Raw genomic sequence first — 12,696 nt, forward strand, 5'->3', positions numbered from 1 at the left:
GCGCAGTCACGCTGGAGCCGCACCACCGCGGGAGCTACGGGGCGAGCGAGGATCAGGGTGCGGGAAGCAGGACTCCCCAGAACCCATTCAGTGCCCTCCGTCTCCACTTCCTACCACGAGACTGGGCCCTTGGCGGAGCTGGAAGAAAGCTGAAGGCTCCAGCTCGTGCACGTGCTGGAGAGAGGGTCTCTGAAGTGGGCGGGTGAGGGGAGCTCCTGTAGGAGAACCCGTGGCCGCTCCAGCAGCTGCTCACCCGCCCTCATGTAATCAGTTCGGAGAGAACTGCGTAAGAACCAGGAAGCGTGAGCCGTGTGGGCTTAGCCCAGGACCCAGGTCTCCAACAGGCACACGAGGCTATCTCCCCAGGGAAACCAGATGAGTCCCCCATCTCCCCCTGGGCCCATTCCTGTGTGTGCACTGAGACCCTATCCCTGTCTCACAGAAAGGCAGCCCCGGGCAGGGCAGCGAGAGCCAGGGCTCCACCAGACGCAGGGCATTAAGAAGGGGCCTCCTCTCCTGAGTGGGTGGCATCCCCAAGCGTCAGCTTCCAGCTGTGCAGTAGGTAAGAGAGGAACCCCTGAATGGAAGACAAGGGGTGTGGACCTAGCCCAGCTGTCCCCGGAGGGTGGCAGGACCCTGGCCTAGCCTCCCTGGGACTCAGTTTCTCTCTGTGGGGTAGATAGAAAGATGGGAATCAGACAATCTGGAAGTCAAGGGGTGTTCAGTGGAGGGGGGAGTCCTGTCTTCCATCTCAGAGGTGCTGAGGTTCTGCCCCGCCCCGCCCCCACTCCCCCTCATGCGTTTGAGACTCTGATTGAAATTAAAATCCTGTACAAAGTGCTGAGGACCAAGTGGTAGAACTAGACAGAACCCGAGAAACCAGAATTATTCCATGTCTTTCACAGACAGGGCCCAGGGCCCAGAAATGACCCCGTTATGGGCACGCGGCTAGTCAGTGTCAGGTGCTGACGGGGATTGGCGGGGTGGGGGCTCTAACACCACCCCCTGGCCTGGGAGCTCAGTTCCTACCTCCGGCTCCTCCAGAGCCAAATTCAGGCAGGTGCTTCTCAGAGGGTGTCGGCCACAGTGAGTCATGACATGGCAAACGGGTGACTCAGCATGAGGCATCCCCCCACACACCCCCGACCCACTGACTCTTGTGAGCAGTTAATCCCGAAGCTGCTTGTGGCTTTTGACACCCTTGAGGTGTATTTTAAATTCTGCGAAATGACTAAAAATACGCGTTGGCATGTTGGGTATGACTGACTGTGACGGAAGGGTTAGAAAAGCAGATTTCATTCTGAAAGTTGCCTCGCTGCCTCTTTCCAGCTTGCCGCGTCCAAGCCTGCAAAGCCGGACAGGGGAAGTTCCGATGGGCGGCCTGGGATGACAGGTGACTAAAAGGTAAAGACAGACCTAGGAGCTCCAAGGGGCTGGGGCTAGGCCCTGGCAATGACCCTCATGTGCGATGGTACCAGCTGGAGCACAGTGTCCGGCTGTGAGACTGTCCAGCTGCAGCCTTAGGGGCCCCGTCGGCCTCCCCCAAATTCCTCATCCTTTCAGCCATAGTCCTTTCTGGCTGTGTGGCCCCCGGCAAGTGACAGCAGCCTTCGGAGAGCCTCTGGCAGTCATGAGACCATTGGTCAAAGGACTTCTAGGGTTCTGTCTCCATATCACCAAGGAAGCAACTGGGAGTTCAGTCTACCTCTCCTCCACCCGTCCCCCTACATGAGAATGTTTCCAACTCAGGCTTCAGTCTCTTCCCTTCTCGCTTGGCACACTCTCCCCTGGCAGCTTCTCACCCAGGCATGGGCTTTCAGCCCTCACCCCGTGCCCATGACACACCAATCTCCATCTCCAGACACAACCTCACCTCCAAGTGCTAGGTCCATATGCAGTCTTCTGCACATTCCCTCCTAGACCTCCCACGGCTCCTTGAACTCAGCACATCCGAAATGGAACTCATCATCTTTTTCCTAAACCTCCCCCACCCAGTATCATTTATCTCTTGACAAATAGCATCATCATCTACACTGTCACCAAGCCGAAAATCTGAGAGCCATTTGGGACTCCTTTTTCTCGCTCAACTCCCACATCTAAGTCCCTTCCATTTGCTCCTCTAATATCTCCCAAGGTCTGCATTGCTCACTGACTTAGTACAAATCACTCCGTCTCACTTGGACCCTTTTACAGCTCAGCACCACCTGCCCCAACATCCTCCTCCAGTCTTTTCTCAATATTTCTTGCCAGCAATTTTCTAAATCACACATATGACCCCATCACTACCCTACACAAAAACATTTCATGTCTCCTTACTGCCTGTGGGATTAAAAATATCTAAGTTCCCTAAAAAAATATATCTAAGGTCCTTAATATGATCTCTGAAAACCTTTCATAACGCTTTGTGACCCATACCAACCCCTAGCCTCAGATCCTGCTGCCCATCTCTCAAAATTACATTCCACCACACAGATACTTCCTGGAACCCAGAGGAGTGGCAGGAATTGGGGCCACTGGTGTATAGTTCCTGCTCTCCCATCCACATAAAAGCCCTTGTCCTGCCCTAGCCGGTTTGGCTCAGTGGATAGAGCGTCGGCCTGCAGACTGAAGGGTCCCAGGTTCGATTCCGGTCAAGGGCATGTACCTTGGTTGCGGGCAACATCCCCAGCAGCGGGTGTGCAGGAGGCAGCTGATCGATGCTTCTCTCTCTCTCTCTCATTGATGTTTCTAACTCTCTATCCCTCTCCCTTCCTCTCTGTAAAAAATCAATAAAATATATATTTTTAAAAAAAACAAAACCCTTGTCCTACTAATGCAATGATGTTTCAGTACCACGGAGAGCGTCACATGGGCTAGTCCCCCTCCCCAGGCTCTCTGTCTTGTTCTGCCTACACTGTCTACCTAGTTGCCTCCTCCCACTTGTTATTTAGAAACCCAGCGCCGACATGGTTTCCTCCAGGAAGCCCTTCTTGAGCCAGCTGAGCAACTGTCATTTCCTCCTCTGGGCTACCTGAATAACCTGTGTGTCCCTCCATCCCACCCACACATTGTGCTGATAATGTTGGTCCACCCACACACACACCCGCCCCACATTAGGCTCTGAGTCTCCAGGGCCCATACCCTGTCTGACTCATCCCTGCCGTCCAGTCCACAGGAGGTGTTCAGAGAATGTTTGTTGATTGAATGAGTAAGTGACATTTAGCAGGTGCTCAGAAGTATGTGTTGATTAGTATCATGTGTCTATTGCTCTCAGCGACTCCAGAACCAGCCAGATTCCTCTCCCGGCCCCTCCGGAAAAGGCATTTTCTCCCCGATTGACTCCACCCTCCATTAGCTTCTAAGTGCCATTTTTGTCCGCCCTTTGATTACCTTCTCCAGGTCACCACCCGCAAGTGGGGAGAAGGCACCTGGCCAGTTGTTCCCAGCTCGGATGTGTTGGAGCCCCTCCATCCCCAGCCCAGGCCTGCTCAGGAGTTTTCTCAGAATGCTTCGTCTCTGCCTCTCTCTCCTGCTCAGAACAGATGGCTCTGAGTCCCAACAAACACGGACATTTCTGTTCTGTCATCTGAACATTTCTAACACTTTCTAAATGACAGAAGCTTCATCCTCCTCTGGTCATGGACACAGACCAGCAGAAAAGAAGAATTCCTTGAAAGACATCGAATCCAGCCTCTTCCCTTTCCCATGGAGAGACTCATCTGAGATAGGACCAGTGGCCTGCCCCAGACCATTGCAATGGACACCATGTTTGTTCTCTTGTTTTTTATTGTTGTTTTTTTTTGGGGGGGGTCTCTTTTTATTCCCCCTTTCATTGCTGTTTTGTTTTGATGTTCAGAGTCCATCCCCTCTCCTAACAGCACCCTCGTTTCCTGATCTTAGTGGAGTTAGACATCAAGGCATGGCATAGGATCCTCTTGCCCAGTGTTTTAAACCTTGAGTAGGGTGGCAAAAGAACAGGGAAAATCTGTCTGGAGCTTGGTGAAGGCCCCCCAGTAAGATGATCCAAGGAGCCCTGGCTCCTGAATCTCCTATCTTCCCATCAATTTTGTGAACTCTTAATGTGCTTCCAACACATTTCCTTCCAACTTAAGGTAGTTTCTGTTGCACACAACCCTACCACCCTAACTGGCATGGCCACACAGAAGGAGCACAGCAGTCACATACCTCTTGCTGCCTCCTGACAGCTCTGTCTCTAGAGTCTGCATCAAACCAAGGAACCTCACAGCGCCCCCCCTCTCCGCGCCCCCGCCCCACACACACACCAGGCATGGAGGGAAGACAGACACTTCAGGGACTAAAGCAGGCAGGCCGATGTCTGGTGTTGCAGGGGAACAGCCAGGGTTGGGGTGATCATCTCGATACACATGTTCAATCCTTCAAGCCTGGGGTCAGGGCGGAAGAAGAGCTTTTATCCAGACCCTGTAAACACATCTCCACACGCTCGTCCACCAACACAGAAAGGCACACACACTGCAGGCACACCCGCATGCCAGGATGACACCTGGGACCTGGCATGCGGCACATTTCTGGGAAGAGCAGTTCATACATCGTGGGAGCAGGTCAGGCTTGAGGACCTCAACCTGTTGAGCAGCATGTTCCCTCGTGACATTCCCAACAAACAAGTCCCGAGTATTAGTGACGGGGATTACAAAGCAAATGCCCTTTAAGCCAGACAGGTGTGTTCCAGTGGCCACTCCTCTACTCTACTGAGTGGCTGAGCTCACACCGACCTACACCTGTGACCTCAGCCCTGTCTGGTACTGGTCTCTCCCTCCCAGAGTCCACCAGCCCCGAAGCTCCCACTCTGCTTCAAACCACTTCTGATGATAACATCCTATAAATGCCTGCCCAGCATCTTTTCTAGCTCAGTCCTGAGAAGCTCCACCCACACTGCCCAGCAACCCAAACACCAGAATCCATTGAAGTCAGAAGAAACTCTCCCAGATTACAGGACTCAAGCCCCAACTCCTCAGCTGGCATCTGAGCCCCTCTGGTCCCAGCCAGTCTCTTCTGCCTACTTTCCCTCCCCTAAAACACACACACACTCTCCTCTCCTGCCACACCATACCTTCCCCCCTTTCCCCGCCTGCCCCCCCCCCACACATCATTCATCACAGATCTGTTCCATTTCCCATACCTTGGCCTGGTCTTTTCCTTCCATTGGGAATTCCCTTCCCCCGCAACTTCTGCTATTTGCCAGCTCCTAGGCCACCTCCCCAAAGGCTTCTGAGGGATGTAATCCGTTCCTCGGCCCATAGGTGTGCCTCACTAGGCCTAGCTGGTCAGAGGCACAGGTAACAACCTGGACTTGGGATTGGCATCAGAAGTGGGGGGAGTGGGGAAGGCTTGTAGGATTGAACCCTTAGCCTGTAGGGTCTGACGCCATCTCTGGGTAGACTGTCAGAACCGAGTGGAATTGCAGAACACCCAGCTGGCGTCAGAAAATTGCTTGGTGCTGTAGGAAGCCCCCACCCACATGGTAATTGGGTGCAGAACCCTTTACTAAATATCCTCAGGAATCCTTTTTCTTATCACGGGTCAGCTCCCCCCACTTCATGAGCTCCAAGTGCCAAATCGTGGGTTGAGGGGCTGGTGGGCCTGGTGTGGCTCTCCTGGGGGAGAGCTGGGCCTGGAGAACAGGCGTGGGCTGAGCCAGAGTCTAGCTCCTGGAACTTGTCCCATCCACCAATGAGCACAGGGAGGGCACACAGGGGGCAGGGATGGAGCAAGCAAGGGCCAGGAGGTGAGCATAGGGCTGGGTCACTGCCCTGCCCACAGCTGTTGGGAGACAGGCACAGCCTGGCACAGGGACGGGGGCGATCAGCAAGTAAACAAGCGATCGCCTGGCCGGGCACCAGGGGAGGGGAGAGGAGCTCATGCTCACAGGCGGAAAGAACATGCAGCCCGCCTGGAAGCTGCTGATCTCCTGCAGGGCCCACTGCGCCCAGCTGCTCCGAGCCCAGTGGGAGTCCCGCAGAGCCAGCCCTCCTGTGGGCTGTGCTAGGGTCAGAGCGTGGGGACGGGGTGGGGGCCAGTGTGCAGAGCAAGCACAGCCAGGAGTGCCCCTGCTCAGCCCTGTGAGAGCCCCTTGTGGTTGGGGCGGATGGGTCTGCACAGGCTTGGGCACTCCTCCATGCAGCTCCCTGGAACTTGAAGCCACACACCCACACCCGCACCCTCGCAGAAACCTATCTCCGGGACTACGGGTTCGGCCCCTGCCTTTTGTTCAGAGGCTGACTTCCCGGAGAGGGGTGGCCTGGGCCTTCTGACCCTGCAGAGTGAGGACACTGAGTCACAGTGGGAACTCGAGGGTGGAGAGGCCTAGAGACCCATCTGAGCGGCTCCCTCAGTTTCCCCACCTCTTGCTTTCCGGCTCCCACTCCCAGCAGAGGCACGGCGAGACTATAAATAACACAATGGCCCAAAGGCCTGAAATCCACGGGCTTTGTACTGGCCATACTTTAATCAGGGCCTCCTGACAGACAGGCTGAGGGCCCCAGGCTAGAGCAGCCCCGTGCTGGGTGCAGGCGCAGGCCCAGGCCTCCCACGGAGGGTGCTGATAGCTCAATTCCCAGCCCCGCTGCAGGCACAGCCAGCTCTCTAGCTGGGAGCAAAGACATGGCAGGTGCAGCTCGGCCAGAGTCCCGGAGCCACAGCCAAGGGTGAGCAGAGGCACTGACACTGCGGAGACCAACAGCGGGGCTGCAGACAGGGTGGGTGGGACTCCTCGCTGCGGGACGGGGGGCCTCAGGAGTCCTCTGTGGCAGCCTCTGTGCCAGGAAGCAGGCGTTGGCACTCCACATCCTTGTCATCCGGGGTCCCTGTGTGAGGAAAAGCTCAGCCAACCCCAAAGGAGGCAAAAGGAGCTCTGGGACCAGGCCTGTCAGGAAGTCCTCTCGCTTCTATTTTCAAAACAAATTCCAAATCTGACCCCGTCTTCAGTGCCACCACCACAGTCCCAGCCCCGCTGCTCTCCCTTGAGGCTGCGGGGCCTCCTGTGGCCTCTCTGCATCACCGCCAAGCCCCTACAGTCTCTTCTCAACACAGAAGCCAGAGTGATGCTTTCGCAGGATAAATCGGTTGCCTTAAGGCTCATCTGCTGGAAAACCGACAGGACCCCCATCTCACTCAGAGTTAGAGCCCCAGTTCCCACAAGGGCCCCCTCGAAACACCCCATGCTCTGACCCTATTGCTGCCACCCTTATGCCTTTCCCCTGGCTCCTGCTCCAGCTACACTAGCCTCCTTGCCAGTCCTCAGACACATCAGGTACATCCCACCTCAGGGCCTTTGCACTAGCTGTTCCCTCCCCACAGATAGCTGCCTGGCTCATGCCCTCAACTCCACATCTTTGCTCCAATGTCACCTGTGCAGTGAGGACCTCCCTCACCATCCTTTTGAAAATTTTAAACGGCCCCTACCTGTTCCTCTCAACCCACTTTTCCTGCTTTATGTCTCTCCGTAGCACTTATCACCTCAAACACACTCCATCTTTTGCTTTTTTTTTTTTTTTTTTTTTGGTTTGTTTCATGAATCTCTGCTTTCTAGAGCATCAGCTCCAGGAGAACTTGGACTTGGCATTCACTTGCCAGCATCTGCGACCTTGCCTGGCACATAGCAAGGGCATAATAACTATTTTTGAATGAATGAATGATGAATGATGAATGAATGAATGAGCAAACAAACTGGCCAGGAGCTCAGGGGTTGGCTGGTGCTCCTTGCTCCTATGGGGTTCAGTCCGGAGCCTGGCATGGGTGTGAGGGGTGGAGGTACCTGAGCCAGGCTGCTGGGCCTGTGCCTGGTCCTGCTCCAGGTGCAGTGCAACCTGCAGGAAGCAGCCGCCCCCCAGGACGATGGCGAAAGCACAGCACAGGAAACTCTGCTGAAGGCTGAGGAAGCGCTGCAGGTAGGTGTCGGGGCGTCTGGCCCGCAGGACACTGGAGATCTGTGGAGAAGGGAGGCTGGGGCTGCAGGCCCACCAGGGCAGCTTGCAGGCCTTACCACATGCATTTCCTCCCCAGACCTTCCCTACCTCACACACACTCAGGCCCGCCCACAGCCCAGCCACCCACCTGGCCTTACCAGTCCAATGAGATAAGGGCTGCTGGCGTCTCCCAGAACGTGGCCCACTGTGATCTGAAGCGCCTCTGCGGTCCCCCGGCATTTGGGCAGCACCACTGACTGTAAAGCACAGGAGACCAGGGTAGCTCTCAAGCGAGGGCAGGGAGTGGGTGCCCCCTCCTGTCCCTTCCTGCTTCTCTCCTGCCAAGAACCGGAGATGTGATAGGCTGGCCCAGGGAATACGATGCCAGGGAGTCTTTGACTCCAGTGCCTGAAGCCCTACCACCAAATGGCAGACCCCAACGAGGTTCAGGAAGACTCTCTGGTCTCCCAGGATGGGGGTGCCAAGGCCCATGCTGAGGGTGTGCAGGAGGCAGCCGATCAATGATTCTCTCATCACTGATGTTTCTATCTCTCTCTCACCCTCTCTCTTCCTCTCTGAAAGCAATATAAATATTTAAAAGAAGAAGAAGGAGGAGGAGGAGGAGGAGGAGGAGTAGGAGAAGTTGTTGTTCAAGCCCCACTTGGCAGAGACCAACAGCAGCCTAGCTGGGGAGCCCCACACAGCTCCCCGGAAGAGGGTAGGGAGGTTGGGAATATGAATTCTGGGGTCAGGATGTCTGTGTGACTTTGGGCAAGTTGCTCTCTGTGCCTCAGTCTCCTCCTCCCCACATGGGGATAATAATAGTGCCTCCCTGGAGAGTTATGATCTTATCGCTCTTCATCTGGTACCTGGAGGCTTCTGTGGACATCGGATAGAAACAGCATCCCACGACTGTGGGAGGCAGAACACCTCCAGACACTGGAACATGCTGTGCCTTCTGCCTGGCCGGCCTTCCCGCTCTGGTCCAGCTGGAGCGTCCCTCTTTGTCCTTTGGGACTGACCTTTGGGTCACCTCCTCTGTGAAGCCTTTCAGCGTTCAGGGACCTGCCCTGAGTTCCCACGGCCCTTGTGTACACCCCTCTAGACTCAGGGAGGGAGCTCCTTGTCAGAGAGCCGTGAACAAGGGGATGGACTGCACTCGTCCGATTTTGCAGAGGGTTCACGGACTGGGCAGCTGCCATGCCAGACCAGTGGTTTCCAGGAGAGCTGGGCAGCAAAGCTCTGAATTTCTCTTGGGGTCCCTGGGGTACAGCGAGGCACCAGGCACAGAGGGGACTGCTACATAAATCAAGTAGATCTGGAAACTGGTCCCAGGAAAGAACCTGCCTGGACCCACAGCTGTGGCAGGGGCCAGGGTGGGGGGGTTCAAGCAGAAGCCACACGGTCCCCATGGAGCAGCCACAGGGGAGCCTCCCACTGCAGAGGCTTCTCCCTGAGAGCTAGGTGTCCCTAGAGCCCATCAGAGAGCACTAACAATGAGAATAATCACTAACATGTACCAAATGCTTCCTGTGTGCATATCACTTATATATGTGTACATGTATATATTTATATGTGAATATATATTTATATGGAATATATATTTATGTGTGTATGTTTATATATGTGTATATATATATATATATTTAAATATATGTGTGTGTATATGTATGTACATATATACACAAATGAATATACATATGTATATTCAGCCCAGCCATGAGGGGATACGATTATTAGCCACATTTTCTCGGTAAGCAAACCTCCCACAGGAAGGGTGAGTAACTTGCAGGGTCACCCAGGCAGGAAACAGCAGGGCTGAGCTTCAACCCCAGGCCTTCTCCCTCCAGTGCCTGGCCTACTGACCACTCAGCTGCTAGGAGCAAGGAGGAGCCTTTCCGCAGTATGTATGTGTTTGTTCTAGAACATTTGGAAAGCAGAGAGAAGGATAAGAAGGACAGGTTCATCCCTACGCCCTGCAAACAGGTAGCTGGTAGAGACTGGGGTGGGGCGTTCCAGGCCAGGGACAGTGTGAGCAAAGGGAGCAGGGGGCCAGGGCCTGGGAGCCGCAGGGGGTCTGGTGAGAGGGGCCTCGTGGGTGGGCAGGGCAGAGCAGTTGGCGTCACTCTTGTGGGTGACCCGCTCGTCCTGGGGTCACTGGGGCTGAGCCAGTCTTTCCAGGTGCTGAGAGAGCGGGGCCTCCCACCCAACACGGCAACCTGCCAACAGGCCTGAGGAGGAACTGACCACAGCGCTGCACCTTCCCCCAGCACTTCCTTCTCACCCCATAATTATGTGATTACTCACTAGCAGTTCTGGGGAAAAGGACAGGAATTCCTAGAGGCCAGGCCCTGAGAGCCCAGAAAAGCCCATTCGGGGGCCGGGGCTGCTTGGACCCTCAGAGTAAGATCCAGGCAGGCTGCTCCCATTCTCCCTCCCACCCACTGCCAGGAACCCCAGGCAGTGGCTAGAGGGGGAGGTCCCCCCAACCCCCTGCCTGCTCTGGGCCCCCTTGTCTCCACGTGGCCAGAGGGCCAGGGCTGGGCCCGCCAGCTGCTGGAGAGCCCAGCTGGTGATTGTAGAAGCGAGAGGCTTTTGGGTTCCCAAACACCCAGGCTCGCTCTATTCTGAGACAAATACACCTCTGTTTTTATTCCCCTCCTTAGAGGAGCAGTTCCCTTTATAGCCTGGGGTATAACCAGCGCCAACCAAGGGCCCACAGAGATTCAGTGGCAACCATCAGGTGCAGACCTCCTGGCAGCCTGCCTCCTGCGCTCCCCACTCAGCCCTCACACTGGGACCCCCTGGGAGTATGAGCAGACAGCTACCTGGAAGGCAGAAGGCAGAGCAGGGAGGTGCTGGGACTGGGTCAACAGCACAGGAGGGTTACCCTGCAGGGGGTAGGAGGAATCTGCTGGGAGGTGGGAGATGAATTCCAGACCCCAGAGGACAGACCTGGGAGAGGGCGTGAGCTCCCCTCTGCTCTCCTCCCCAGGGCTGGGCTGGAGTGAGCTGACTCTGGGTCACCCCAGGTGGGGCCCAGACAGCCAGGGGGGCTGGGCAGGAGCTGGAGCCCACGGTAGGTAGGTTCGGGGAAGCTGGGAGCTCCGTCTGGAAGACACAATTGTTAGCCTTCCGGGGTCCAGTGCCCTTGGGGACCCAGCTGGGCTAGTGGGAGCTTGTTGGAGTGGGTCTCAGGTGGGTCTTGGCTGTGATGGAGCCAGATCCTTTTCATCAACAGGATGAGCCAGGACGGGGTCTTTCCAGGCTCAGGGAGGGAGCTCCTTGTCAGAGAGACATGAACAAGGGGTGGACTGCACTAGTCAGGTTTTGCAGAGGGTTCACGGACTGAGGAGCTGCTGTGCCAGACCAGTGGGCTCCAGGTGCGCTGCGAGGGACATCTATGTGAGGATCCCATGGAACGTCCATTAGAAATGCAGGTGCCTGGCCCCCAGTGCAGACCCACTGCATCGGAGCTGAATTTGCAACAAGCTCCCCAGACCTGAATAATGAGCTTCGAGAACCACTGGACCAGAGAGCCCTGAGGTCTCTTTCCCCGGGAGAATCCGGCCTCTCTTATTTGTGGACATGCGGACCAGAGAGCAGTGCTCCTGAGGCAGGACGGACATGGAGGCCGCCTCCGTGGAGGCCTCAGGAGCCCGCAGGATGCGGTAGCAGGGATAGCCCACCTGTCCTCAAAGCCGGGGCCTCCTCACTCCCTGGGTCTTGCCCAATGAGACCACCTGTGTCTCAGGAACAAGAGCCTGTGCACAGATGGGACCCTTCGGCCATACCCATGTCCCCACACGCTCCCTGCCCTGATCCAGGCTGCTTCCCGCAGCCCTCACCTACCCCCCCTTCTCCCCTCCCTGCTCCTGCCCTATCTCTGGAAAAGCAACACCAGCTTCCCAGGATCTTCTGCCAACTCCAGCTGCCATCCTGTCTCTCCCCGGGCACAGCTTCCTGCGGGCTGGGCCTGCACTCCAGGTCTCCTTCTTCCCCTCCCACTCCTTCCTGGCCCTGCTCCCAGCTGGCATCTACTCCTCCTCCCCACATACCAGGTCCCCACAGCTGCCCCTCACCTGTGCTTGGCCAAGGCCACTTCCTCTCTGCCAGGGGCCTGAGCTCCCAAGACTGCAAGTGCTGGCCCAGCTCCCACCGACAAAGTGCCCAAAGGCAGTCTCCGCTAAGGGGCTCCGGGAAGGCAGGGAGGCAGAAGAAGGGGGTGTGAAGCCTTCCCCGGGTGGTGGGCCTTACTAAGCTTGGGGGCTGGAGGCCTGTGGGGCAGGGAAGGACCCCAGGGAGCACCCAGGGGTCTGGACCACGGCCAGCTGGCCCCCTGGGTAGCTCCCCAGCAGAGCCAGATGGGTCCAACCATGGCCAGCAGGCCCTAGCCCTCCCCTTTCCCCAACCCCTACCCCCAGCACACACAGCCCTACAAAGGGCGCTTCTTGGCCAGGTTAATCATTCCTGCGAACCCAGACACTGGGGGACATGGCGCAGTCTTCACATATCTCTGGTGCTGTCGGGTGGAAAAGGGAGCAGCGCAGTGGGGGGCAGGCGAGGGCGCTGTGGGGGGCCGGTTTCAGCTCCCTCTGACCCGCCTGGGAGAACAGCTATGTGGGGTCAGGGGTGGCTCCCTGTGCCTGAAAGTGGGCAATCCCACAAAGAGCACGTTCCTGCTTTCCCATTCACCTGCAGGGCTTTCCTGCAGGCTCCCTCGCGTACCCCGCCAGGCCTGTATGGTTACCCCTTTTTACAGACAAGGAAACTG

General features: G+C 56.4%; 2 protein-coding genes across 2 annotated transcripts in view; both read right to left on the reverse strand.

The window, feature by feature from the left end:
• SPNS2 (spinster homolog 2 (Drosophila)) overlaps positions 1-1,095 on the reverse strand; it is a 39,041-nt gene extending 37,946 nt beyond the window's left edge. Inside the window, exon 1 of the mRNA XM_006761497.1 lies at positions 1,030-1,095. Coding sequence (XP_006761560.1) covers positions 1,030-1,095 — 66 coding nt within the window. The remainder of the gene's footprint in view (positions 1-1,029) is intronic.
• Positions 1,096-6,444: 5,349 nt separating this feature from the next.
• SPNS3 (spinster homolog 3 (Drosophila)) overlaps positions 6,445-12,696 on the reverse strand; it is a 44,390-nt gene continuing 38,138 nt past the window's right edge. Inside the window, exons 10-12 of the mRNA XM_006761498.2 lie at positions 8,081-8,179; positions 7,772-7,943; positions 6,445-6,821 (exon numbers count right to left, since the gene is read on the reverse strand). Coding sequence (XP_006761561.1) covers positions 6,748-6,821; positions 7,772-7,943; positions 8,081-8,179 — 345 coding nt within the window. The 3' untranslated portion in view covers positions 6,445-6,747. The remainder of the gene's footprint in view (positions 6,822-7,771; positions 7,944-8,080; positions 8,180-12,696) is intronic.

The sequence above is a fragment of the Myotis davidii genome, unplaced genomic scaffold (genome assembly GCF_000327345.1).
Source record: "Myotis davidii unplaced genomic scaffold, ASM32734v1 scaffold638, whole genome shotgun sequence".
Classification (NCBI taxonomy): Eukaryota; Metazoa; Chordata; class Mammalia; order Chiroptera; family Vespertilionidae; genus Myotis; species Myotis davidii.